Source organism: Halichoerus grypus, chromosome 12 (assembly GCF_964656455.1).
Source record: "Halichoerus grypus chromosome 12, mHalGry1.hap1.1, whole genome shotgun sequence".
NCBI lineage: Eukaryota > Metazoa > Chordata > Mammalia > Carnivora > Phocidae > Halichoerus > Halichoerus grypus.
The window spans coordinates 17,604,179-17,631,076 of NC_135723.1; the positions used below are offsets into that span (position 1 = coordinate 17,604,179).

Sequence of the window (26,898 nt, forward strand, 5' to 3'; positions counted from 1 at the left end):
AATTAACTCTCACGATCATCAGAAATATGTGAAAGTATCGGGTTCATTCCACCTTCAGCAGAATTGTATAGAATTGTGTGGAATTTTTTTAAAGTAATTTTGTGGATAAAAATCAAATTCATTTGTTACAGCTGCATTTTTAAAATATTCGTGAGAGGGGTGCCTGAGAGGCTCAGTCGGTTAAGCGTCTGCCTTCGGCCTTTGGCTCAGGTCATGATCCCGGGATCCTGGGGTCCAGCCAGCGTTGGGCTCCCTGCTTGGTGGCGAGTCTGCTTCTTCCTCTCCCTCTGCCCCTCCCCCTTGCTTATGCTCTCTCTCTCTCTCTCACTCACTCTCTCTTTCTCAAAATAAATAAATAAAATCTTAAAAAAAAAAAAATAAAGTATTTGTGAGAATCTTCTAATATCATGATTTAATTGGCAAACTACTGTCTTACAAGGTTTTATTTGAACACACCTATGGCCAGTTTTTTAAAGATTTATTTATTTTTGTGGGAGGAGGGGCAGACAGAGAGGAAGAGAGAATCCAAGAAGACTCTGCACTCAGCACAGAGCCTGACACGGGGCTCCATCTCACGACCCTGAGACCATGACCTGAGCCGGAACCAAGAGTCGGACACTTAACTGACTGAGCGCCCCAGGCGCCCCTGGCCAGTTGTTTATATATTATCTACCACTGTTTTCAAGCTACAAAGGCAGAGCTGAGTACTTGCCACAGAGGCCTTATGACCCACAAAGCCAAAAATATTTACTGTCTAGCATTTTATAGGAAGCTTGACAATCCCTGCTTTAATTAGTTGTATGTCCATATTTCATGAATTGTGTCTTTTAAAGTTTAATTTTGAAGCATTGAACATTTTAAATTTATAACCTGGAACTTTGCTGTTTCATCATCTACTATAGAACTCAGTATGAGGCAGGTGTATCTTGGAATTTATTCAACAAGTTCAGGTATTGTAACATCTAGAAAAAGCCATTATATAAGATTATTTTACCAGAGATAGGATTGCAAAATTTAGAAAACAAGGAGGGAGGGAGGGAGGGAGGGAGGGAAGGAAGGAAGGAAAGAAGGAGAGAAGGAAAGAAGGAAGCAGGGAGGGAGGGGAGGAGCAAGGGAAGGAGGGAGGAAGGGAGGAAGGAAAGAAGGAGAGAAGAAACGGGACACTCAGATTTGAATATTGTATAAATATGTCCAAAATATTGCCCTTGAATGCTGGATGAGACATAGTAAAAAATTATTCATTGCTTTTCCAAAATTCAGTTTCAACTGGATGATTTGTATTTTATCTGGCAACCTTACCCAAAGATGGTCTAAATCTTGCACCTGGAGGGCCGTCTGATATTGTGGTGAGGTTCTACCATATTACAGTAGAAATGAAGTGGAAAGTAGAAATAAACTCTTGAATGAGAGTTTAAACTATCGTGATTTCCCTACCCATGTTAGGTCCTATTCTCTGCCCAGGAACTTCAAATAGAACTGCACTCACAGACCAACACATGAGTTACAAAGAAAGAAAATCAAATCCAACAGATTTAATTTAGGGGGAAAAAGCTAAAAGTTGGGAACCCACGCAGAGTAGAGAAAGGAAGAGGAAGAAATTAAGGAATTGATACATCATGAAGAGATTTTATTATTATAATGATAGTCATGAAACTCAAATTTGTAAGAGCCAAGATACTCCTCATCTTAAATCCATATCCTGAATATTTTATATTCACTATTTATAATTTTATTTATAGTAGTTTATGACTTGATGCTGTATTTCATGCATCCATGCAAATTATTCATTCATCACCCATTTGCTGAGCATACATGGGCTGATACTGTGCTGGTTCCCGGGGTGTAAGCTGTGGTCCCTTCCCTCAAATAATTCTCAGTCTGATACAGAAGACGGACGTGTTAATAAAATCATTGCAGTGATATTTGATAGATACATAATACAAATGGGTAATTTGAAATTAACTGAAAAATATTTCCATTTGATCAGTTTTCAAGCAATCATCTCTTACATATAGCTACAAAAACCATGAAACCTGAATGAAAATTAGGACAGCAGCCTGATCTTCGCAAAGTGTCAGAACCTCAGAAGAGAGGCTAGATCCCTCTTTCGGGTCAGATTCCCCAGAAGCTGGAGCTGAGACAGGGACTTAGGTCCCCCTGATTTATTGAGGGTGTGCTTGTGGGAGAAGAGGCGCGGGGGACAGGGGAAAGAACAGAGCAAGGATGTGATCTGCGCTGAAGTGTAGCTGATCCCACAGGGGGCTTGGGAACGTACTTGTACCACCGAGCTGGTTGCACCTCGAGGCCAAGCGGTGGAGCCTGTGTGCACCCAAGTCATCCACCCCACCCGCCCCCCAGGGAGTGTGTTCACTTCCGGGCAAGTTGGCTGAGTCCAAGTTTCTGGAGAAAGGGACAGCTGTGAGACTTTAGTGCCAATACCACAGCAGCTGGTGAACGGGGCGATCCGGGCAGGGCACCTACAGTGTCCCTTTGAGTCCCTGACCCCGGATGTCCATAGGAGAAAGCCAATGCACATTTTCTGATTACAGACTAATGCAGTTATTTCCACACCACCAATATTGCAGCTCTGGGAAGATGCTTGACTGCCTGAGCCCTGGCCCTTTCAAAGTTCATTTTTCTCCTACAGCCAGATTAACATTTATATCTAAGACCAGGATGCACTACCAAGAAGCCCGGATGAAAGCTTTGGTCAACCCTGGATGCTCCGTCTGCAGAAATAGCTTTTGTTTGGCAAGCCTAGTGAGACAGTCACAAATTTCCTTCAGTCACCCTATTTCATGATATATGCTTCCATGAAAATGTGTTTAGAGTCAAAAGTATATTAGCCATTCTAGAATATAAAACTGCCATTCTTTTAAACCATGGGATGGACTACACTTGGTAAACAAAGTCTTTAGAAGTTTCTAGAAGAAGTGAGTTACAAAATCCTATAGCTTGACAGGGACTCTTACCATCTGGCCCATCAGTTTGGTGCCAGGACTGGCCTCCTCGAAACTGCCTCAGACCAGTAACTATAGATAACGAACCTCTGGTTGGCTGCCTTCATCCCCAACCCTAGCCTGTCCGGCTTCCTTCTGCATCTCTCTTCACTTGGTATAGTCATTTTGGTATCAACTTGAAGAGACCACACTAGACAAGTGTGTATACGTCTTCATTGAGCAAATATTTATGAAGTAGCTACTGTGAATTAGACACTGTGGTAGGCACAGGTGTGAACGAGACAAGCACTGACATGCCGGGGCTTCCTCTCTAAAGGGGGGATGCAGACAGTTACACGGGAAATGACAGTGTGGTCTGAGAGCTACCGGAAAAGGTGGCAGGTCACCGAACAGAAAAGCTTGGGGTGCCTGGAGCAGTGATCCTCAGCATCACCTGACCCAACCTCCTCTTTTTATTGCAAATGTTTTGTAACACTCTTTACTGATTTGAAATGCAATTCATGGGCATCATAGCCTACCTTCATACATACCTTCCAAAGAATGTCGATGTAATGTGTGAATACAAAGATACATAAAAGGAAAGTAATTTATAGGGGAACATTATGTACTTCAATATGTTTGCGCACTGGCATGAATACACTGCAGACAGAGGAGACAGGGACATGCTGAAAGGTGTAGAATCCCTCAGTGTGAGACAGCCATGAAAGCAGGAGTGTTGCAAACATGTTGCAGTCATGTTTTTAAAACAGAGAATAAGGCTTTCTCACCTTATAATCATAAACAAAGATTTCTCCTGCATGGGTGTTCGGTGAAACATGGGCTGATTTTCCTTTGTGTCAAAACATCAGGGATTTAAAAGCCAGTAACACACCTCATCCGATGGCCATGACAACCAAAACTACCCCTGGGAATTCCAAAATGCCCCTTAGGGGATGGTGCCTCCCATATTGAGAACCACTGAGCCAGGAGGTTGGGGGGCAGGGGGGACACGGGGGTAAGAGAAAGAAGCCACTGAAGGTTTGAAGGAGGGGTTATCTGAACAAACTGCCTTTTAAGGAATCACTGTGACTACAGGGTAGAAAACTCACGGGGGAAGGGGAAAAAGAGTGGAAGATGGGACATCTGTTGGGCTGCCACCGTGGTGATCTGGATGGCCTCCATTAGAGCAGTGACAGGGGGGTGAAGAGACATAAATGCATCCTAGACACATTTGAGAGCTTAGATGGACCAGGCTTGTGACTGACTTGATGTGTGGGGCAGTGGGCAGTGTTGATGGCGAAGAGGCAAGTATCAGAGATGACCTTCTTCAGTCTTCTACACTGAGTAGCTTGGCAGATGCTGACACTCTCCTGCCAACAGGCTCAGGGAGGAAAGCGGGTTTCAGGTGTGTTGGTTTGCAGTGCCTGTGGGATGACCAGTAAGCTTGTCTGTGCAGATCTGGAGCCCGTAACTGAGATGTGGGCAGGAGGCCTGGGTCGAGATGTCGGCAATCTATACTGACGGTAACTGAAGGCACAAGGTCGCCTGGAAGTGGGGTGTGGAGTAAGGGAGGGGCTGATGAGAGAACCCCGAGGACCCCAACATTGAGGGATGGGTGGAAGGAGAGGCGCAGCATTGGCGTGAAGAGTAAATGCGGGAGGGCCAGTGAGGGTAGCGAGGAAACAGTGTTGCAAGAACTGTAGCTATCAAGGGGTCAAAGGGCAGAGACGGGGGCAGTGGCAGGAGGAATATATGAGACCAGGGAGGTGATTTTACGGGTGGGAGAGATTTCAGCACATTGAAATGCCAGTTGAAAGGAAGAGATTAAAGAAAGAAAGTATAATCCACAGAGAAGTTTCCTGAGGGCAGAGGGCACAGTGGCAGACATCCCTTCCCCTGGGACACTTCTTCGTAAGCGCCGAGCCAGGGACAGGGGTAGTACCTGTGCGCCCGGAGTTTGGGAGGCAGGAAGCGGGAGGCTCCATTTCCTCTGGGAAGCCAGAGGAGGAAGGGGCAGTGAGTGGTCCATCCGGGAGTGCAGGGAGAATGAGGATAGTGGTTTGAGGCATGGAGACACTGTGAAATGGGCATCCGGGGCTGAGATTCCACCCCTGGCGTGTCAAAGGGCAAAGAGAGAAGGACCGGGGGTGTGGATGGGCGTGGGGGGAGGGGATGGTTGAAAGGGTCCTTGAAGCAAAGGACCATGGGAACAAGGTTCAGTATGGACAAAACAAGAAGGCCAGGGGACATTTATCTGGGCCCCCTGGTTCTCTCTTTTAACTTGACCTGCTGAATTAAATCTTAATTTCAGTGCTGACCAACTTGGTGTGACCGATTCTCTTATACCAACATGTTCTCCACTGCATCAGCCATGCCACTGAAAAACATTTAAAATGGTAATAGGTTATAACATAGGTAAAATCTTCTCAAGAAATATAACTGTATGGCTTTTCTTCACATAGGTTATCAAACTGTAGATGATCCCTCTTTGAGAATAAGCTTAGAACAATGCATTTGCCCCTCTAATAGCTGTATGCTCTAAGCCAGCAATTCACAGAATACATCTGTGAGATATTGAGTTTGTGGGATGTTAGTGTTACTTGAATATAGGACCAAGTAGTTAAATAAGCATGAAAGCACTGAGTTTAAAAATACCTTTCTTGCAGGACTTCTCAGAGCTTTATATGGTAATCTACACTGTGACTCCCTAAGAGGCAGATAGTTTGATGTAGGACACTACTGTTCATATGGAATTGAAAAGGACAAAACATTTAAAAGGAGAGTTTTGTGGATTTAGAGTTCCACAATAATACTATGGAATGCGCTAAGCCATAATTCCTGAATTTATCACAAGTAGCCTAGTTAAAAGTCTTTGAAATCTAAGACAGATTTATGAGCAAGCTAAAAATATAATAAGGATGGTAAAAAAAAAAAAAAGTCTTATTTTCTTTGTCCCAAGTCAATAAATGTAAATATTTAAAGATTTCTTAAATACGATGAAAATCCTAAAATCTTCAGTTGTAAGCATTTTCTCATAGATCTAATTGTTTATACAACTAGAATCTTGAACAGGAGACAGTTATGAACCTAAGTCTTCTTTTTGCATTATTTCAAAAGCTTGGTCTGATTCCCCAAATCAATTCATTGGAGAACTTCTGCAGCAAGCAGGATTTAGATGAGTATCAGCTGCACAACTGTGTTGAAATTGCCTCGAAGGCGGGACCTCAGGTGCTCCCCGGGGTGTGTGAGAGGCTGATAGTCAGCATGTCTGCCAGGCTACACGACGGGGCAGTAGGTGAGTATTGGCCCAGTGGGCTCTACCAACGGACAGCTTTTTAGAATGTGAATGAATTGATTTAATTTATTTGAGCATCTACTCCAAACAATCAATGTCAATGACAATTTCCCAATGTTTAGATATACAACAGTCTGTTGATGTGTTGGAATCCCAACGCACAGTACGGTAAGTGTATAAAAAAGGAGCCTTGTGGTAGCATTTGCCTGCTAGGATACCGGAACTATGGTCCTAAAATACTTACTTGGAATCCTGGAATTTTAGGGCTGGAATGAACTCTAAACAACTTCTTTCATCCTCAAACTTTCATTCAGTGAACAAGACTCTTGGGGTCCAAACCCATTAGGTAACTTGTCCATTTCACTAAGCCTTAGGGCTGTGTTTCTCATCCTGAAATTTGGGGCTGAATAATGCTTTGTTGTGGGGGGTCGTCATGGGGGGCTATTCTGTGCACTATAGGAAGTTTAGCAGCATCTCTACCCTCTGCCCACCCGATGCCAGTAGCACCTTCCCTCCAACTATGACATTCAAAAATGTCTTCAAACTTTGTCATATGTTCCGGGAGGCGGGGGTTTACAAAGTCTCCCCCCAGTTGAGAACCGCTGCTATAGAGTGACAACTCCAGTGAGACCTCGGGGTCCCTGAGTTCTGGGCACAGGCTTCTCCCATTACACTGCAGGACTCCGGCTTCAGGGTGCCCACAACCCCATGAAAGAGACGGAAGAAGGGAAATCAAACGGATGGTCCAGCACCAACATAGATCATCAGGATCTGAAGGAATAATATCAGTAATACTAATTATATTGGAACAGTTAATTACTAAAACAATTTCTTTTAAGCCTTTCATTAACTTGTTAAGTAACATTTATTGTTAAGCTATGTGTATTAAGTCATGTTTATTGAGCACTTACTACCTGCCACACAGTTCTAAGTACTTCATGGGCATTCTTGTCTTTAATCCTTATAATCCCCTGGGGTAGATCCTATATTTTTCCCATTTCACAGATGAAGGAGTCGAGGATGAGAGAAGTACCAAACAAAAGAGAAGTGAACTAAAGCTCCCAACAGGACCAGGTGCTTCCCTGTCGCTTCCTTCACCTCTAACTGCCCTCTTTGGCTCCCCACAGCCTGCAAGTGTCACTCTCAGGGCTCGGGGGGGCCCAGCTGTAGCCGACTTGGGGGCCAGTGCCGGTGCAAGCCTCACGTGGCCGGGCGCTGCTGTGACAGGTGCTCACCAGGAAGCTACGGTTTGGGACATCACGGCTGTCACCGTACGTAGCAAAAAACAGATGGGGGAAGACCTGCATGGTCACAACCTTGGCGTCTCAAAGGCAGGAAAATCAGTGTGGGTCTTTCAAAGAGGAGGGGACTGGGAATTTGACGACATGACTCAGGCTGTCTGTCTATGTAGATAAAATGTATGGGAAAATTTTTCCATCGTATTTCATTCATCCGTTCAGAGGGCACCAAATGGATACAGAGCTCCATTAGTAATCATGAGTGATGGTGCTCGCTTCGACGGCACATAGACTAACATTGGAATGATACAGAGATTAGCGTGGCCCAGGTGCAAGGAGGACACACAAATTTGACTTTGAGAAGTCAAAGAAGGGGACAGCTCTGCCACCTGGATATCAGCCTCTCTGATGCTGGGGTCGCAAACAGCCATGGAACTGATTTTGTAAGCGGCACATTAATATGGGCTTAGATGGGTCTTTGTCCATACGTGGTGGCAATCCAGTCCCATGACTCCCATGTTCAGGGGATATAGTTCTCTGTTCACGCTGTAAGCCATTAGTGAAAATACTGTTCCCCACAGAAACCTGTCTTTGGTGGTTATCTCCAGATAGGTTAATTCTTTCAGGTAAAGGAACAACATATCTTTTTAGTCATGATTCAGAGAGATGGCATACCTTCCTGGTTATTGTCAACCCAGCACATAGTGCTTAGGTCCATGATCATTTTTGTGTCCCTTTCTTAAAAAAAAAAAAAAAAAAAAAAAGAATGAAGTGCTTGAGATTCACAAAGGGGTATACACAAAGGAGCAAGCCTATCTTCCGCCTCCCGTCTTTGTGTAGGGCAGATTGGCTCCAAGGATTCAACAATTTTCTAGAGAAGGATTGAGCCTCTATGATCTCACTGAGGAAAAAGAAAAATCCAACCACCCTGAGAGGGGTTTTTATATTTTTTTAGAATCTTGAAGTTTGACTTGATAATTAGAAGTTCGAGTCACTAAGAACACGCTACTTGTTCAGGTCCTGTGTATAAACAACACTTATAAGCCCCGATGGCTCACAGCGTACTGTTTATTGGGTGAATGAGGGAATTGTGTGACAAACATTGACCCGGTACTCCGTGCATGCCAGCTTCTCAGACTCACTTTATGTACCTGATCGGGATGCAACAGTAAGTTCAGCTGCTACAAAATCAGGACCGTCACTCATTCCCCCAGCACACCACTTGCCCCCCACTCAGCATGTCCTCTTTCTTTGTCTAGAATGTCACTGTCACCCTCAAGGCTCAAAGAGCCCCGTATGTGACCAAATAACGGGACAGTGCTCCTGCCAGGGGGAGGTGGCCGGCCGCCGTTGTGATCGGTGCCTGCAAGGCTACTTTGGATTCCCCAGCTGCCGCCCTTGCCTTTGTAATGGGTTCGCCGAACTTTGTGATCCAGAGACAGGCTCGTGTTTCAATTGCAGGGGTTTTACAACTGGAAGACACTGTGAAAGGTATAGAATCCACATGTAGTTTAATTTTGTTTCTTTTGTTCCGATGTCACAACACTCTCTGAAGGACCACTGAGTAGAAACTCAATGGTATTTCAGTGTAGAATGATTGCTATGGGAGGTGGGGGGAAGATAGAGCGTCATTCTTGGTGTCCTTCAAGATCTTGTGATGAGCCAGACCATGTCTGATTAATTGGCCTGGCACCTTGCTTTTTATGTCCCTGAAATATGACACGTAAATTCACTGCTACTATATTGAGTGTAATGACTATACACCTTGGGACTTTCAATGTAAAGCAAAAAATTACTTCACAGAGTAAGCGAGCATCTTCTAAAATACGGAGTTTTGAGAGTTGCACTGTCCTCAAGCATAGCAAATCCACATTGGCTAATGTGAGCTTTTCCTGGGAACGTTTGGTAAAAAGAAATTGTCTTGCCAGATGCATCGATGGTTACTATGGGAATCCTCCTTCAGGACAGTCCTGCCGCCCTTGCCAATGTCCAGACGTTCCCTCAAGTAGCCAATATTTTGCCCATTCCTGTTATCGGCATCCTTGGAGCTCAGATGTGATCTGCAATTGTCTTCAAGGTTATGCAGGTACGCCGTCTAGTTCATGATGCCGTTTTGCTCCTATCCCATAGTGCTATCTAAAAACTGATCCCATGTTCATAATTTATCTGCTCTGAACAATTGAGTGGTCCTGAATAGAAGTTAATGGTAAGAAGACACAATCTGGTACCTTGCTGCTTTACTGAACAAAGGATTTGAATGACTCAGAAACCAATGACAATGAAGAGCTCATTCCTCAGAGCTATTACTGTTTTTAAATAGTTCTGGAAAACTAACTGACCAAATGAGTTCAAATCAAAATAATTTATTCAAAATAAAACCATCACATGTTAAGTAAGATACATAGGTGATTAAGTAATATATATGTCTTATGTAACATATAACATAAGCAATTTAAAGTAAAAAATTTTAATCAAATGCTTTCTTTATATAATCCCAACCAGTCAATTTCACTGATATTTAATAAATACAACTTATTTTTTCAGATGTCTTGAAGCACTGATTTGGGCCTCATACAGACACCATAGAAGTCAATTCAATATTTGTGTCTGTCGCTCTACCAAAAATGTTATTTTGAAGAGTTTAAGCATGAGTGTAAACATATAAGGCAAACAAGGAAACAACATGACTTCACCTTGATTTAATCATATTTTGAAAATATGGTGCTGCTATTTTCTTCAATGATAGTTACCATCATGATAATAAATGACATGGCTAATTTTTTCTTTTTTGCTGCCTATGTCTCTACTTCATTCTGATGTCTTCCCATGTAGTTTCTTGTCCATGTCCACTCTGGCTTGGTTGGTCACTGTTTAATAACTGAGACCATGATTGGCTGACGAGAGCATTCCTAAATGGGATGAACCAAAATGTGGGGGGTAGACCCACAGTTTGAGCACCTAGCTGACCACCGTTCCCCGGTGGTTGGAAGGGTAGCAGGTGGAGGCGTGAAGGGATGGTTTCTCCACACAGTGCTTGATAAAAACACCCTCCAGGCTGCGCACATCAAGAAAACCACTATCACCATCTTCACTGCTAGACCCCCATCTCAGGGTGCTGCTGGTTCACCTCCAGAACCAGGTGATGGTGGGGGTACCCCAGAGAGAACTGGGGCTGAGATCGGCTTTGGGTCCTGAGGCACACTTGGGTGACTCCAGTTATAGAAAGATCCAGAATCCTGTGCCTACCACTCTGTAGTTTTTTTAAGGACTAGAATGCATTCCTCACCAAGGGCTTTTTAGTTCTGAATGATCATTGTATTCTCTGACTGGATAATAAATTAAAATGAATGTTTTAATTCAGAACATTTTTTCCTTCTTCATCCCCAGTGTGTGACATCTCATTATCCCTTGAAGATCCTAATTATTCTCTGTATCCGTCTCCATTCCCTGCTCCTCCAACACCCATCCCCCCATCACACACAGACACAGAGACAGACAGACAGACAGACAGACAGACACACACACACACACACACACACACTTCTCATCTCTTTCCCGTTTCCTCTCCCCTCCATTCAGGTAAGCAGTGTGGAGAATGCTCCGCGGGTTTCTACGGAAATCCCAGAATTTCGGGAGCGTCTTGCCAGCCATGTGCCTGCAACAAGAACACGGATGTGACGGACCCCGAGTCCTGCAGCCGGCTGACAGGGGAGTGCCTGAAGTGTTTGCACAACACGCAGGGGCCCCACTGCCAGTTCTGCAAACCGGGTTACTTTGGATCGGCCGTCAATCAGACCTGCAGGAGTAAGTCTGCCTGGCCCCCGGCGGGGAACGTGGCAGCAGAGCGAGGCCCTGCGTGCATGTGCCGGGATTGCCTGCGGATAGGGCTGGGGTATTAACAGGCCGATTCCTAGACTATACCTCCGACCCACTGAGTGCAATCTCCAGGAATTTGGGACCAGTTCATCCAGTGTCTTTAATGTATCAGTTGGGGAACCACTGATGCAGGAGAGGGCAAGGGGTTGAGTCTATGATCTAAAAAAAAAAAAAGGAGGAGGAGTAAACTGCTCATTTTTAGGAGATATTTAACTATTTCAGTTGACTCAACTCAACGTAGTAAACTATTTTCAGACTGTGAGTGGCAGGTGGAAAAAGTGAGGCTTTCAGTCATCCTAATTGTGAGCTCTCGGAACATAGTCGGCAGAACCACATGAAATCGCTATGTGAGGCGATCAGAAAGAGTTGAATGGGTTCAACCTACTTAGATTCTTTGATAAATCTGAAATATCGTAAGGTGTCTCTTCCTTGAGCCCTTTGGAGAAGCAATTCATACAATGTTTGTGTGGTTTGTGGAATGCCAGGGTCGTCCCTGAATTTACCTGCAGCAATGGCTCTATTATCCCAGGGTGCTCCTGCCATCCTTCTGGGGTGAATCCTGCTGAGTGTCCCCCTGGTCGGGGAGCTTGCCTCTGTGACCCTGACACTGGCACATGCCCTTGTCTGCCCAATGTCACAGGCCAGGCCTGTGACCGTTGTGCAGATGGATACTGGAACCTGGTCCCCAGCAGAGGATGTCAGCCATGTGACTGTGAGCCCCGGACCTCTCACGGCAGCCACTGTGACCAGGCAAGATGCTCTGAGCTTACCTATGGCGCTAGAGTGGGAAGGGAGGGGGAGACGCAGTTTCCAAATTTGTAAATAATGTCTTCCTTATGTACTGTTGTTAATTAGTGTTTTTGGACAGGATTGGCCTTATACAGGGATAGAGTCTGCATTTATAAGGAATGAAAAGCACTAAAAAAGAAAACGAGGGTCTCAAGGTCAAGTTTGGCCTCCTTCGGCTTTCTCCAAGCTTCTCTGTGACTGGGGAAGTCAGAATTCATGCATAGCAAAACAGAGACAACTTCTCTTTCCCTACCCTGTATGTGTGATCACAGGGAAGCTCCAAGAAATTGATCATTAATCAGAATTGATGATTAACCAAAATGAAAATCAATGGGTGCATGCAGAACCCACAGTTCCATTTTCAGAAATTGAGCTGTCATTCCCTACAGCTCACCAATCACTTTACGTATGGGTAAAATAAGATGTCCCTTTACTTGCCAGAGCAGCATCAGTGGTTTCTAAAGGATGCAGTGTAGTATACTAGGAGCAAGTCTGCACTGCGTAATATACAGTTAATGCTACCTCACTGCACATGCGATTTTTAGTCAATAAAATAACGAGCATGGAATTTTTGAAACGAATATAATGACATCTGTATGGAAAAAAATCTATTCATGTCATGATCAGGGTATTTGGCTTAATAAATATATTCTTTGAAACACTTTCCACGTTAATAGAGATTGGAGGGAAGGGTAAAACAATGACAAGAAATTTTAGAGTCAGTCCATACTACAGGGACCAGGGTTTAATTGGAATCAAAATGCTAATTTAAGAAGCTGGACTTTTCCCAACTACTAATAATAATAAGCATGGCTCACCTCCAATTTCAGCTCCACTAGTCAACTGATTCAAAGGTCAAATCTTATGCAAGTCAACTTTTGAAGGTAGTTCTCATATACTGAATGTGTTTTCCTTTCTCCTTTTTTTCTTTTTCTTTCTCTCCAACCCTCCTGCTCCAACACACACACACACACACACACACACACACTCACCACGCCCTTTTTTCCCTTAATAAATTTTTTATTTTGGAATAGATTTCCAGAAAAGTTGTGAAGACAGTACAGAGAAGATGGACCCCACACCCAGCTTCCTCTGCTTTCAACATCTTACATTAATATGGTAGATTTGTCACATTTAATGAACAAATATTGATACATTATCATTAACTAATGTCCATAATTTTTTCAGATTTCCTTAGTTGTTTACCTATTGTCCTTTTTCTGTTACAAGACCCCATCCAGGACACCACCTTACATTTAGTGATCTTGTCTCTTTAGGTTCTTCTTCGTTGTAACGTTTCTCAGACTTCTCTTATTTTTGATGACTTTAACAATTCTGAGGAGGATTTTGGAAAATGTCCCCTGATTCAAATTTGTCTGACGTTTTCTCCTGATTGGACTTGGACTATGGGTTTGAGGAAGAAGCCCGCAGAGGGAAAGTGCTGTTCTCATCACATCATATCAAGGCTACACACTATTTACATGATTTATCACTATTGACACTAATCCCTATCACCTGGCTGAGGTAGTGTTTGTCATGGTTCTGTTTTGTAAAGTTACTTTTTATCCTCCTTTCCATACCGTGCTCCTTGGAAGAAAGTCACTATGCACAATCTGTACTTGAGGAGTGGGGAGTTTCACACTTCTTCCTTGAGGGCAGAGTAGCTCCATAAATTATTTAGAATTCTTCCACACTGGAGATTTATCTGTTGTCCCCCATGTCTTCATTTATTAAGCATTTTTTAATACCTATACGGAGTCATGGGTATTTATATTATACTTTAAGTTACAATCTGATACTACTTTATTTTGCTGTTCAAGTTAGTCCAGCTTTGGTCATTGGGAGCAATTTCAGTGGGTTTCAATACCTCATTATTGTTGGGTTTTGGGATTTTTTTAAGCACTTTCTGCATGACAAGATACTCTAAGCTCATCTGGTGTATTTCCTGCCCCTATCCTAGGAAAAGCCATTTTCTTTTTCTTTCTTACTTTTCTTTTTTTTTCTTTTCTTTTTTTTTTTTTTTTTTTTTGTGTGTGTGAGAGAGAAGTGGGAGGAGGGGCAGAGGGAAAGGAAGAGAGAGAATCTTAAGCAGGCTCCACGCCCAGCATGTAGCCTGATGCAGGGCTTGATCCCATGATGCTGAGATCATGACCTGAGCCGAAATCAAGAATCAGACACTTAACCAACTGAGCCACCCAGGCGCCCTGAATCAGCCATTTCTTTATGGAGCACTGGTTCCTTTTACTGGAGAATGGTATCTGAGCACTAGATGACCATACCTGTCTTATATCCCCCCATCCACTCCTCGTACCTGCTGCCACCGACCATGGAACAAATGGTAGATCTCCACATGACTACTTGGCTTCCTAATTCAAGAGGAACTCCCAAGGTTCATGACATGACTGTCTGGCATGCTTCTTAGACCTGTTAGCTGCTTCTTCTTCTTCTTCTTTTTTTTTTTTTAAGTAGGCTCCACACCCAGTATGGAGCCAAACACGGGGCTTGAATTCACGACCCTGAGATTAAGACCTGAGCTGAGATTAAGAGTTGGCTGTTTAGCCAACTGAGTCACCCAGGTGCCCAGTAGACCTTTTACGAAGCATATTTGTAGCAGGACTCAACAAAGACCACAGTCCAGTCATGGAGGCAAAGGGAAGCCTATGAAGCTAACAGTCAGATGGCATTGGTTTAACCAGAGAGCCCCCTGATGACAAGGGTATTTGGGGTGGTCTGGTCCACTGGGGATTCCTTGGGGAAGATTGCTCTTTAAAATCAGGTAACACTTTCATTGGAGTATAGAAGAGACAGGTGGATATTTAGATTCCCAGCTGTTTAAACCACCACTGGTAAGTGTCTCTGTGTCAGCCAGTTGGCCATCCCTGGTGCATTATTACAGAGAGGTCCAAATGTGCCATCCAATATTTTCATCAACAGTTGAGATGGAGGTGGAGAAACATGCTTCCCAAATATTATCAAATTTGCAGATATGGCAAAGTTGTAAGCTCATGGGATAAAGACAGAACAAGAGACAAGATATCCCAACAGCCTGTCCTGTTGGCCGGAAAGAAGAATGTGAAATGTTACCAGGATAAAAGTGAAAGTTTTGCAATTGGGTTTTTAAAATCCATTGCATCAATACAGGGTAGGAGTAATAACCTGGCACCGGCTCATGTGAAAAACATCTGAGGATTTTCGCTGTGTGTTTCCAGGGAGCCAGCAGTGGTTGCCAGGCTGCCAAAGACCCAGTGTCCGTTCAGGCTGGACTAGTGGGAATGCCATGCTCGGGTTCAGGCCAGTCACTGTCCCATGGTCCTCTGTACTGGTCAGACAGCTGTAGGAGCATTGTTGTTATTTCTGAGTACCACCTTTTAAACATTATATTGACAAACTAGTATGTGTCTGAAGGAAGACAATCAGGAGAGTGGGTAGAACCATCGCTATTCTGTGATGAAGGCTTGAAGGAATTAGAGGTGATCAGCCCAAAGAAAAGAAGCAAATGCAAATTGAGAATGGTCATCTCTAGTTGGGAGAGGGACTGTCCGAGGGAAGGGGGAGGCCGCCTGTTTTGTGCAACAGGGCTCAGAACAACGGGAACAAGTTACAAAGGAGCAGACTCTGCACCCATGGAAGAAAAGATTGTCCGACAGTTAAGGACAACCAGCAGTGTGCCAGGCCTCAGGGACAGCCCGCTCCCCACAACTCCTTATGTGTGAGCAGAAGTTAATGCGAACGCCAAAGATGGGCAGAAGCTGCATAGATCCAGTCATTTTATAAATCAAGCTACTTATGGAGCTGTTGTTTAAGCAGATTTGGTCATGTATAACCTAGGACCGTGACAATAATGATTTGCTTCTGTATTTTTCTCCTGTGAATTTTCTAACTTCCCCAGGTTTCAGAAAAGCTGGTCAAGGATCCAGTTGGGAGGATGCACAAAAGATCAGCCCTCTCCCCCAAAACACAGTTAAATAACTGTCATTAAATGATTAAGCTTGGATTGCAAAAAAAAAAAAAAAAAAAATGTTGTTTTCTTGAGTAAAATTGGGAGAAACTCCATTGTATTTTCCATAATGGAAACATTATATTCCAATGAATATTCGTTCAGGTCTTTGGCTGTGTCATGCATTAAATCCAATAACTGTAGAGGAAAAGAATGTGGCCCATTTCCCATGATGTGTTTTGTTTTCATTTACATCTGTGTATATTTCCCAGTTTGGGGCCACCTGTCCTCGAACAGCAGGAAGCAGGTGGTATATTCAGGGGCCCTAAGCCAAAACACATTAGCTCCTGAGCCTTGGTCTTGCCGAGAGTGTTTGCTGGCCGTGGGAATCATCCTTCCTCTGCCTTTGCACAGCTGTATGTTCTAAACCACTGGAGGGAAAACTGTTTTGTATTAAGATACATTGTTTGTTTTAGATCATAAATCTTGTCAATTCATCACCCGTGACTGTTCTTACAGCTTACAGGCCAGTGTCTGTGTAAATTCGGCTATGATGGGAAACACTGCAGAGGGTGCAAGGAAAATTATTACGGTGATCCACTGGGGCGATGCATTCGTAAGTATTGCTAATTCTAAAAACCTGAGGACCGTCCACCTGCTCCGACCATGAGCATGCTATGAGCCAGCTGAATTTTAAATTCCTCTATTTGATAGAAAATTCACAATGTGTAATCTTAGTTTTGAAAACAATATTTTTTATAGCCTTATAAAAAGATTTGTGTCAAACTTTAGGCTATATTAGATGTGTTGAAGCCTGGATTGCAATTCCTCAAAGTCCCTAAAATGGAACAAACGTCTGAGGTCATGACTTGTAGCCAGTTTTCTGCTATTTGGAAGCATGTTGACAAAAACAGCTTCTAGAAGGAGGTACAGGCTGGGAGATGGTTCATAGGAAGCCAGCAGAGGGGATGTTTCCTCACCTTGGAGCTCATAACTCTGGATCTTTCAGATACTCACTGATTCATTTATTTTAAGATATTCATAGTGTGCCTACTGGGTAAGCTAGGTCATGAGCAAATAAGGCAAGGCCCCTAATCTCATGGAGTTCGTGGTCTAGTGCCTTTCGCCCCATGTCTTAGCACTGATTGCTGGATTTAGAGCAGCACTGTCCAACAGAACTTTCTGCAGAGATGGAAATTGTCTGATCGGCACCACTGGGATGCAGGGGTCACTGGCCTGGGAGCTGATGAGCACTTGTAATGTGGCCAGTGCAGATGAGGAAAAGAATGTATGTTCAATTCATTTAAATTTCAGTAGCCCTGGATGGTAAGTGGCTACTTACCATGTCCATATTGGACAGCACAGATTGAGAATCTGGGTTAGTTCTAGGAGGAGGGATTTTTGAATCTCTAGTCCGCTGCCAAAAGAAGTCAATCCAAAAAAATATCAGATGTGGTGGGCTTATTATGGTCACCTCTACGTAGCCACACATGATAACTCTTCTCCTCTCTATTCCTTTCTAAATGTGCTTTTGTGGCTAAAATAAATGGCCTTCATTTCCTCGCCCCACTCAAATCCATATCCTCAATGGTTTCCCTGGTCCCACTTAGTTTTCTAAGTGGAATTGCTACATTAAAAACCAGGGTTATCTTTTGGTAAGCTAAAAAAAAAAAAACAGGGAGCAATTTTGGCTCCTGGAAAATCTGTCTGAGCCTCTTTCCTCTGTGCCCTTCTCGTATTTCAATAATCTCATTTTCTGAAATGCTTTCATCTTTGATAGAGAAAACTTTGCAAATGATCAACTCAGGCCACAGACCCCCTCTAACGCTCCTGGAAAAGAGCAATTAATAAGCTGGTGACTTGACATAGTGCTGCCCCTGAGGGGTTCCTGCTGAGGCCTCTGTGCCAAAGCCAATGTGCTGGACAGATGGTATCTAGCTGGGGAGCCTAGCGTGTTAATCAGTTTTTATTTGTAATCAGCATTTTTACTCAAGCTGTAAAATGCATTTTTAAATCACTCTTTCCTTGCAGTTAGTCCAGTGACGTAGGCTAATGATTCCCTGACCTTCTGGAAACTGCTGTAACTTCCATAGCTCTGTCCGTCCTCCATCCTCAGCCTTAATCAAAAACCTACTCAACTGAATTACATGTAGCATCTGTTCGTTTGTTTTTTTAACTAAGACAAAATTAATTTAATTGTCTCCCTTTTTAAAAGGACTTGATTTTTTAGAGCAGTTTTAGGTTCACAGCAAAACTGAGAGGAAGGTACAGGGATTTCCTATATATCCCCACAGCCCACACATGCGTGGCCAGCCCCATTGTCCACACCTCCAAGAAAGTGGCACGGTTTTTACAACTGAGGAATCCACACTGACACACCATAACCACCAAAGTCCGCAGTTCACATTATGGTTCACTCTTGGTATTTTCCATTCTGTGGGTTTGGACAAATGTATAAGGACACGTATCCACCATGACGGTATCATACAGAATATTTTCACTGCCCTAAAAATCCTCTGTGCTCCACCTGTTCCTCTCTGGCCACCCCTCTCCCCACAGCCCGTGCCAACCACTCATCTTTTTACTGTCTCCATAGTTTCGCCTTTTCCAGAATGTCTGGTAGTTGGAATCCTACAGTACACAGCCTTTTCAGTTTGATTTAGTTCACTAGGTGATATGCATGTAAGGTCCCTCCATGTCTTTTCATGGCTTGATAGCTCATTTCTTCTTAGCCCTGAAAAATATCCCTTGTACCACAGTTTATCTATTCACCTACCGCAGGACTTCTTGGTTGTTTCCAGGTTTGGGCAATCATAAATACAGCTGCTATAAAGATCCGTTGCAGGTTTTTGCGTAGAGACGTAAGTTTTCAACTCCTTTGGGTAAATATGATGGAGTGATTCCCCCCCCTTTTTTGAGGATGGACTGATTCTCCTTATATAATGGAAAACAGCATGGGTCAGCAGCCCCCAGGCTGGGTTTTGTTGAGACAGAGTGTGGTCACGAGAATTCTTAGAGGGTCGCCGGCATGCCTGAGTCACCCACGGGGGCAGTGGCCCCAGACACTAGTGTGTCGTCCGCCACTAGGTCCAGGTTACTCACTCGTATAGGCAAAGGAGCCCACACGTGAACACTCACACTAAAGACGACACCTAGTATTTTCCTTCTGGAAACCATGAACTGATTTGTTAGTGGAACGCAAAGAAGAGTGCTGTGTGTAATGGCCATTGCCCAGGTCTCTGTAATTATACCGGTTTTTAAACGTTCACCTTAAAAACGGGCGTTGGGGAGTCTCAGGGGAGAGGAGTGGGCTTGATTCTTGAGCGAGCCAGAAGCAAAAGGCCAAGTGACTGACATTCTCGGCTCCCTCTGTCTTCCGCTTTAGCATGTGACTGCAACAGGGAAGGTGCCCAGAAGCCCGCCTGTGACCAGGACACGGGCATGTGCCGCTGCCGGGAGGGGATGAGCGGCCCGAGATGCGATCGCTGCGCCCGGGGTCACGGCCAGGAATTCCCTGCCTGTCTGCGGTGTCACGGCTGCTTTGATCGCTGGGACCACACGGTGTCTGCCCTCTCCAAAGCGGTGCAAGGGTTAATGAGGCTGGCTGCTGACACGCAAGATAAAAGAGGGCCCGTGCTGGTCTGCGAGGCCGACTTCAAAGGCCTCAGAGAGAACATGTCTGAAATAGAAAGGATTCTGAAACATCCTGTTTTCTCATCGGGGGAATTCTTAACCGTCAAGGATTATCAGGACTCTGTTCGGTAAGATTTGTGCTCCAGCAATAGATTGCAAGTTCCTGATCTGCCTTGACTCCTGTGGAGCTTTATAAAGCAGCCTTCATCTTCGAAATGTACCTATGTGGACGTTAGGGAAATAATTTTTCAGTCAGCGTCCAGGCTGGGGATCATGACTGTCTGTCTCTTTCTTACCTACTTAGGATTACATGGGATCTTTCCAGATGCCATCGATTAGAACAAAAAGGCAATCATTAAGAGCTTGATTTTGGAAAGCCCAAACCCAGCAGAGCTGAAAGATACAAAATTAGAAAAAGGGTCGTTTATCATACAGATATTTTTTTTTTCCAACCAGGCAGTCAGGGAGAGTTGCTAAATCTTCCCAAATTCTTCAGTTGTTTGGAAAAGCCTGTACATTAATGTGAAGTCATATAGCAAGCGTGAGAAGTTCCTCAAAATGCACTGTCATTTTTATTATATGTTATATATATTTATATAACATTCATCAAACATTTCTGGACATTATGTTGGTTGGTCTGGGCCAGGGCTCATCAGACCACAGGCAAAATCCCACACACCACCTAGTTTTGTAAATCAGGTTTCACTGGTACAGCCCCGCCCATTTATGTACCTGTCCTCTGTGGCTGCCTTCTCGGGACAAGGGCAGAGTGGGGTAGTTGTGACAGGACTATGGCCCCCAAGGCCTGAAATATTTACTATCTGACCCTTTGCAGAAAAAGTTTGCCAACTGCTCTGGGCAAAAACCAGGATGCATGGGATACATTTTCCGTCCTTCTATGAGCACGTAGTCTACTGAGAAACCAAAGAGATTGTGATTATGTAGCAGAATATCCCCTGCCCCGCCCCCAGTCAAAGGTCCTGGATTAAGGAATAATTGAAGCTGTAGAGTTTTGTGTTATACAAAACACCAGTGTCAATATAAAGCCATTCATTTTCATCAGGCAAAAGTCGCAGAGGTACATGGTAATAGCTTCAAAGTTACACAAGGAAGGAGATGGAGTCCACCGCCGTAGTTCAGAGGAAGGGCCATGCCCCTACAGGGCCCAGGGGCGTCACGTGGCCAGGCCAGGCTGGCGACTGAAAGCAGGCACATCCACCACCTTGTAAAGACTATTGTCCTGCAGGATTTGGGCCCTGTGTCCCCAGGCCTTCCCACTTTTCCAGAGATGTCAGGCCTCCAGATTTTTATGGAAATGTCCCCACTTTAAAATATAGCCAGCTGGGGCGCCTGGGTGGCTCAGTCGTTAAGCATCTGCCTTCGGCTCACGTCATGATCCCAGGGTCCTGGGATCGAGCCCCGCATCGGGCTCCTAGCTCCGCAGGAAGCCTGCTTCTCCCTCTCCCACTCCCCCTGCTTGTGTTCCCTCTCTCGCTGTATCTAGCTCTGTCAAATGAATAAATAAAATCTTTAAAAATAAATAAATAAATAAATAAAATAAAATATAGCCAGCTAATCCAATAATGCTCTTAAAAAGCACCGGACAGGCCAAATAAATGTGTCTGAGAATGAGCTTTGGCCCATGGACCACGGGTTTGTGGTTCTAGAATATGGCAAACAAAGTGGACCTGTCAGAAAGAAAGCAGAATGAGCCAGTCCACAGTGGGCACTCTAAACAGAGACCATAGGACCTCAGATAGAGCAGAAAGACAGCAAGAGAAGCAGGAGTCCCAGGGCCAGGCCTGAAGCGATGAGGAAAGCAGTGAGTACTGGGCCTCTTCTGCCAGAAACCAGCATCCCTCCCGGTCCACCTACTGAGCTCCTGTTCCTCCTTAGCAACCACCAAAACACCACCTCCTCTCTGACACCTTCCATGACCTCCTCAGAAAAAGACATGTCCTTCCTTCTCCATCTTCCCCCTTCCCTGTGCTTCCTGGGTCATTGCCTTACTGAGGGACCCCTGAGGACAGAGGCTACCTTCTCCAGGCTCGGTTCAGTCACATAACAAACGTTTGCTGGGTAAATTACCAATGAAAGGGGAGGCGGAGGGCAAGGAAGCCAGGATATCACGAGTACAGATTCCGTGACTGAAGTCCACTTATTGCTGTATGGCCTTAGGCAAGTTATTTAACTTCTCCAAGCACCTGTTTCTTCATCCAAAAGGGGGGTCGAGTCTCTATTTCATAGGTTTCTTGTGAGAATTACTCAGACAAGCCTCTGAGCATGGTGTCTGGAGCATTGTAGGGCTTCGAGAGTACCAATTATAATAACAGCAATTACTATCATTGTTATTATTATTATTAACCTGATGAATTATGGTCCTGACAGTTGGCGCCGGAAGGAAAAGTCTGTAGATTAGAAGGGAGAGTTAGAGTAGAAAATGCTAGGAAGCATTAGTTAATGCTTTGCATTTCTGCCAAGATAAATTAGTCCCATAGATTCACATTGTAATTTTCCTCAACTGTACTCTTCACGATTTGCACCGAATTTCCTTATCATGAAGGATATTACTAATTATTTCCTTGAACCCACTGTGGGTGCTGAACCCAGCAAATTGAAGCAGGACAGAGATAGGCATCATGGAGAAGAAGGTGAGGAGAATGAACACAGCCCAGGCCTGGGTACTCTCACCAACAAGGAAACCTCCTCGTCACTCATGGGAATGACAAGTTAAGACCCTGTACAGCAGTGGCACTAGAAGGATCCTTGCTGCAAGCAGATTTATTCTCAACAAAGAACTGGTTTCTACCCTAGGCTGGGTGAGGACTTCCGTGTTAAAAGCTGAATATAGGTTGGATCTCATGGATTTAAATGAACAGTGTCTGAATGTGTGTTTTTGAAAACCCAAAGCAAAGGGAGACAGAAAGAGTCTAAATAGTTGAAATTGAAAGATTCAAAGCCTTTCTTCCACTAGACCTTGTATGCAGATTGTATTTTAAGTGAGTGCTAAAACGTTCCAGGAAGCTGAATTAACAAGAAAGAGAGGAACCATAAACAGAACTATAAACTGTCAAACACAACATCGAGGAAGAAGGATCCATTCTAATTATGAGGGTGCCTGATCACGAGGGCAATGTTGGTGTGTTTTTTTTCACTGATTTATCAACAGGAATACAAGCTTCGCTACATTTACTCTCTTTTCCCTCCAGGGAACAAATCATGCAGCTAAGTGTGCAACTGAAAGAAGTGCATGAGTTTCCAGATCTGAAAGAAAGGATAGGAAGAATGGGGAATGAAGCAGACCTCTTACGTGAAGATCTTCAGCGAGAAATCAATTTGCGCTTCCGTGCCCGTAATGCGAGCATCGTGGGTAAGAGAGAAAATGCACTTGGATGGTCCGTTGATGGACAAAGGTTGCTGCCATCCATCGTTTATTCCATTAGCGCGGCACCCTGTGCTCATTGCCACAGAGCCTGAGCACTTTAGGACTGAAAACACACCCATTAAAGGTATTATTTGTACATGAATATTTCAACTTTTTAAGCAGTGCAGAGCTTGGGTAGCATCTGTTGAAAATAATGAATACAGCTAACTGTCTGATACTAAACAGATACCGACAGCCAGGGTACTATCCTAATGCCAAAGCATGCAAGGGGTCTTGTGTAACTGGCTTCGGACCGGGACCATGATGTTCCAAAACCTTGTCCCTCCGCGGAATGATGCCCAGAAAGGTCCCCGCCTTGGCTCTCCCTTCAGAGTCAAAGAAACAAACAGGGACACTCGGAGAAAGGACATCCGACCACTGCTGTCTAGGTTGCCACTTCAAAATGGTTCACGGCATGAAAGATTTGGACTGCCAACTCGAGCACGGGGACAGAATTCTTCCTGGGTTTACTGGGAAAGGCTCTGAGAAGTAGGTGACATTTGACTTGGACTTCACAAAATGAGGATAAAATTTGCCAGATAAATAAACGCCAAAATCATCCCAAGCAATAGGAAGGTGTGGTTGTCTCATGCCCGACTTCTGGTTGCGTAGGGAGTAAAGATCAGGACCCTGGGCCTCTGGTTCCTAAAATACGGAGTTACCGTTGAAAGTCCTGCAACACTATCATTTGCAGTAAAATGAACTGTATTACCTTCATGAGTTTGTATTTTACTAAAAATATGGAAAATATAGAGCAGTGCTGAAGAACATAGTTTCCAGAATCAAACCGCCGGCCTTGAAATCTTGACTTGATCCCTTGCTGTCCGTGAGACCTCAGGCAAATAACTTACCTCCGGAGAGCCTTGTTTTCTCACCTGTAAAATGGGGGTGATCATGCTAACACGCACCTCGCGGTGTTTTGTGAAGATTCAGGAAGAAAACTGACAAGCGGGGCACAGAGAAAGCGCTGCAAAATTGTGACCTGTTGTCATCAGCCTCCACATCACAAGTCAGCACACTATAGTCCACCCGCCACTTTTACCCAGAGCCGGTTTTTTTAAAGGGGTTTCACTAGGAGACAGACGCACCCGTGCGTTGACATTGCTTGCAGCTGCTCTCATTCTCCAGAGTTGAGAAGCTGTGCTGGACCCGCTGTGGCCCCCAAGCCTAGAACATTTATTCTCTGGCCCTTTCCAGAACAAATTTGTCAACCCCTGCTGCTCCATCTAGTTAGGTGAACTCGGCTGGTGTGTCGCGTTAGGGTTCGTACGGGTAGTCGTCCTTAATACCAATGAATACATAATTAATACACCTGTGGAACACTTTACAGAGCATTCTCGTATTATTTCACTTAGTCCTCACAAATTACAGAGAAGCAAACACAATCTAAGAGATTAACTGGTTTGCTCAAGGACTTACGCAGACAGTAAAGGGGAAAGCCAACACTCAAACCCATGTCTGCAGACTTAAATCTCAAGGCTCTGTACCTATTATATTGATACCTGTTTCACTCCATCCGATCCTTCCCCATTAAGTGTAAATTCAACGAAGAGGATGGTGAATTTTTGTTTTGGTCATTGAGACCAAGACATTGGTCAAACTGTGGGATGATTGTCTTGATAACCAATGTATAATTTCATTTGTTCTCACAAAACTTACCTTACCTCAATTTGCATTAATGTAGATTACTCAGAGAACATCAAGAAGCATTATCAGAGATCATCAACTGCTGAAAAGAAAAGTAGTGAAACCACTTCTATCATAAAAAACTCTGAAAAAAACAGGAATGACTTACTTACCATCTTTGATACCCTAACCTCAAAACAAAACTTGTCATTGGAAAAATTAAAGCAAATTACAGTACCAGATATCCAAATACTGAACGAAAAGGTAAATATTCACGATGGTGTAGTAAAAGTATTTGTGATTTCTGCTTGGTATACAAATCTCTTCAATTATATTTCCTGCCTTGAATTTTAATTTTTTATTTATACTTTATAAATGTGTAAATATCATAATATATATAGATATGCTCTATTATTTAAGATATAAATAATATAAATATACTTCTATTTTATTTTTTTTTATTTTCCAAGTCAAAGTTTGAGAAAATTCAGAGTAAGACTGTGGCTTGATTTTATTATCTTACATTTATTTATATAACTTGCTATTTCCACAATGGTACAGATTATAGACATTCACTCCTCTTGCTTTCTTATAAATAAAAGGTAATTTTTATTTAAAAAGGCGTCTGCCTTTGACTCAGGTCATGATCCCAGGGTTCTGGGATCGAGCCCCGCATCGGGCTCCCTGCTCAGGGAGAAGCCTGCTTCTCCCTCTCCAGCTCCCCCTGCTTCTGTTCCCTCTCTCGCTGTGTCGCTCTCTGTCAAATAAATAAATAAAATCTTTTTTAAAAATTTTAAAAATGAAATTAACATGCAAGAAATGCTAGATATTTGACTGTTTTCTCCAAAAACTCTTAAGCATAAAAATGGCATCAATTGACACAACGCTGACAACAAAAAATTCAGGTATTTAGTTACCTGGAAACATTTCACGGGGCTGCATCCTTGCGCTAAGCATGAACCACTGTTGAAGAAACACATATGCATAGAGCAGTGCTTTGCCTCAGTGAACCTGGATGGCATTAGCAAAACTCTGCCCACACGTCGCTTTTCAACATGAATCCTTTCTCCTGTGAGGTGTGTGGAGAACCAGGGGACATGCCGTGCGTGCTCTCGTCCTGTGATGGCCCCAGCTGTCGTGGCCCCCTGCCCCTCTCGAGCGATGCCGTCCAGCAAGCTCAGGAAGCAGAGTTTGTGATTCATAATTTGAGCAACCAGGTTCAGGGTTGGAAGCTCCGGGTAAATATGTCTTCTCTTGTTTTATTTGTAAAGCTGTAGCAATAGGAAGAAAAAAGCAAACTGTCTGAAATGTTTAAAACTGCCATTTAGCTTCGAGGCGAAAGGACAGGTTCTAGATATTACGTGTTCTTATGCTTGGAAACATAGGATTAAAAATACAGATGTGGATGTAAATGTACCTTTAGAAGTACATGTGAATATTGACATTTTCTATTATATATGTATCACATATATGTGTGTAAATGTATATTTGTGTGTGTGTGTGTGTGTGGAGAGAGAGAGAGAAGAGAAAGAAATCAAAGTTTGTGTTTGTAGGACATAGACTCATGTAGATGTTTCTTTTATAGCAAACACTACATAGAAATGGGAGACTATTAGCCTTAAAGGTTTGAAAACTTTAGATTTCTCAAAGTAAAGACTAATTTGTACAAATTCAAGAGTATATTTGAAATTCTACTAAATATACAGATTCTAATGTTAAAATTTAATTTAATGTTAGAAAATATTTTAATAGGAATACACCCTTAGGTCTTGTACTCCTTCCTGTGTTTTTAGACATGAGACAGTGGTTTTAATATTAAGTACCTGATGATTGAGTCTCTAATAACTTGAAATGTTTTCATTTATTTTTCTGATCATGTTGATAAATGAGAATAATATTTAATTGCCTAGTTTTCCTTAGGGTTTTTTTGTGTGTGTGAATACATTATATATTCACCTGGAAAAGATGAATACAATTTTAGGTATTCTGTGAATACACTGGATTCATCTTGTATACAAGATGATGATGTGTGCCCTAGTTTGCTCCATTTTTGACAATATACATAGAGTCTTTGATGAAGAAGAAAAATCTCTTTTTTTTTTTTTTTTTAAAGATTTTATTTATTTATTTGATAGAGAATG

The 26,898-nt window shown here is 43.4% G+C and overlaps 1 protein-coding gene across 1 annotated transcript in view; it reads left to right on the forward strand.

Annotated features, from left to right (window-relative positions):
- The window catches only part of LAMB4 (laminin subunit beta 4), a 116,713-nt gene that overhangs the window by 71,204 nt on the left and 18,611 nt on the right, over nt 1–26,898 (forward strand). Inside the window, exons 20-30 of the mRNA XM_078059872.1 lie at nt 6,057–6,234; nt 7,362–7,505; nt 8,732–8,963; nt 9,401–9,558; nt 11,052–11,276; nt 11,878–12,098; nt 16,594–16,690; nt 19,460–19,835; nt 22,917–23,077; nt 24,816–25,021; nt 25,834–25,995. Of these exons, the coding sequence (XP_077915998.1) occupies nt 6,057–6,234; nt 7,362–7,505; nt 8,732–8,963; nt 9,401–9,558; nt 11,052–11,276; nt 11,878–12,098; nt 16,594–16,690; nt 19,460–19,835; nt 22,917–23,077; nt 24,816–25,021; nt 25,834–25,995 (2,160 nt within the window). The remainder of the gene's footprint in view (nt 1–6,056; nt 6,235–7,361; nt 7,506–8,731; nt 8,964–9,400; nt 9,559–11,051; nt 11,277–11,877; nt 12,099–16,593; nt 16,691–19,459; nt 19,836–22,916; nt 23,078–24,815; nt 25,022–25,833; nt 25,996–26,898) is intronic.